The sequence below is a fragment of the Belonocnema kinseyi genome, chromosome 7 (genome assembly GCF_010883055.1).
Source record: "Belonocnema kinseyi isolate 2016_QV_RU_SX_M_011 chromosome 7, B_treatae_v1, whole genome shotgun sequence".
NCBI classification, from domain to species: domain Eukaryota; kingdom Metazoa; phylum Arthropoda; class Insecta; order Hymenoptera; family Cynipidae; genus Belonocnema; species Belonocnema kinseyi.
The window spans coordinates 54,932,996-54,935,110 of NC_046663.1; the positions used below are offsets into that span (position 1 = coordinate 54,932,996).

The 2,115-nt window shown below is 30.7% G+C and overlaps 1 protein-coding gene across 1 annotated transcript in view; it reads left to right on the top strand.

Annotated features, from left to right (window-relative positions):
• The window catches only part of LOC117176460 (esterase FE4-like), an 11,230-nt gene that overhangs the window by 2,761 nt on the left and 6,354 nt on the right, over positions 1-2,115 (top strand). The window contains exon 3 of the mRNA XM_033366702.1: positions 224-538. Coding sequence (XP_033222593.1) covers positions 224-538 — 315 coding nt within the window. The remainder of the gene's footprint in view (positions 1-223; positions 539-2,115) is intronic.

Here is a 2,115-nt window from a genome sequence, read left to right on the forward strand (position 1 = left end):
TTTTTTAACTTGGAGATCGAACTTGGAATTTTTGTCGACAAAATGAAGGGGCAAATATGTATACCCCAGCGGGGCCCAGCTAGGTGATTCCACAGTAAGCCGTTTTAGAGGGCCGCTAATCAGAAAAGGCCAAGCTGAGCCATTTCCACACGGGCTTCTCAAATAACACTTTTATTCAATCACTTTCCTTTTTTAATTCAGACTCAAAATACCTTCAATAATCGTTTGTTACCAGTCATGGTATGGATCCATGGAGGAGGATTCTTTTTTGGAAAAGCTAATGATGGTTCAAGATTCCTTCTAGACAAGGACATAGTCTTTGTATCTATGAATTATCGCGTAGGGCTCATTGGGTTCCTCACTACAGGGGACTCAGTGGCACCTGGAAATTTTGGATTAAAAGATCAAAATCTTGCATTAAAGTGGGTTCGAAGAAATATTCAAGCATTTGGAGGAGATCCAAATCGCATTACCATATTTGGTAATAGTGCTGGTGCGGTTTCTGTTAGTTTACATGTACTCTCCAAGGCATCTAAAGGTAAAAGGATTAACTAAAAGTTACTACTTGATTCACTGCAAGCAGTACAGTGTTCCTCGAGCTATATTGCGAATCATGGAGTAAGCAGTAGCAGGTGCAATTAGAAAGAGACATTAGGAAGAGAAAGGAGAGACAGTGAAGAGCAAAGTAGTATTAACATGTGATCAATTTTAAATTCAGACTTGAAGTTTTTAATAGATTCACTTACGTTATTATTCCTGAAAAACAGTGGCGAGCAGAAGGGACGGAGCCATTTTTTCTAGAGATAGATTTATAATATTAAATGGTACAAATTGGACATAGTATAATAATATTATACTTTCAAAAGGTTCAAAAGATTTCAGAAAGATTTGACAAATTTTGCAATAATTTTTCAAAGCTTTCATAAAGATTTCACAAAGATTTCAAATATTTCGCAAAGATTTTTAGAGAATTCGCAAAGATCTTAAAAATATTTCCCCAGGATTTCAAAGATTTCACAATGATTAAATATATTTACCAAACATTTTACAAAGACTTCTATTATTTCACAAAGAATTCGGATATATATTAAAGATATTGAACAAAAAATTCAATGATTTGACAAATATTTCAAATATTTCGCAAAAATGTGGGATAAATTTGGAAGATTTCACAAAAACTTCCATTATTTCACAAAGATTTCAGATATGGATCAAAGATTGAACAAAAATTTTAATGAATTCATAAAGATTTTAAATATTTCGCAAATATTTTAAAAGAACTTACAATAATTTTTCAAAGATTCTAAGGATTTCCAAAATATTTCAAAATTTTAGCAAATATTTTTAGAGAATTTGCAAAGATTTAACCAAAATTTCTCAAAGATTTAAACGATTTCCCGACGATTTCACAAGAATCAAAAGTATTTGCAAAGATTTTACAAAGATTTCCATGATTCCCAAAGATGATTAAAAATGGTGATTCCCAATGATTAAAAATATTTTGCAAAGATTTCAGAGAGATTTCAAAGATTTCACAAACACTTCTATTATTTCACAAAGATTTCAGATATATTTCAAGGATCGAACAAATATTTGAATGATTTCACAGATATTTGAAATATTTCGCAAAGATTTTCAGGGAGTTCACAATGTTTTCTCAAAAATTCTAATGATTTCCCAAAGATTAAAAAGTTTTCACAAAGATTTTTAAAGAATTAGCAAGGATTTTACAAAGATTTCAATGATTTCCCGAAAATTTCACAAGGATATAAAATATTTCGCAATGATTTCTCAAAACTTTTCATAATTCCCAAATATTTCACACATATTAAAAATGTTTCGCTAAGATTTCAGATAGATTTCAAAGATTTCACAAAGACTTCTACTACTTCACAAGGTTTTCAGATATATTTCAAACATTGAACAAAAATTTCCATGATTTTTCAATTAATTTACCAAGATTTCAGATATTATTATTATTATTATTATTATTATTATTATTACACCATTAATCCATTTCCCTTTCGGGGTAGGTGTGACTCACTCGGCAGGGGAAAGGAGTAGTGTGTGGATGGGATAGAGATTTTTCAGATTGATCCAGAATTCTCGTGCTAT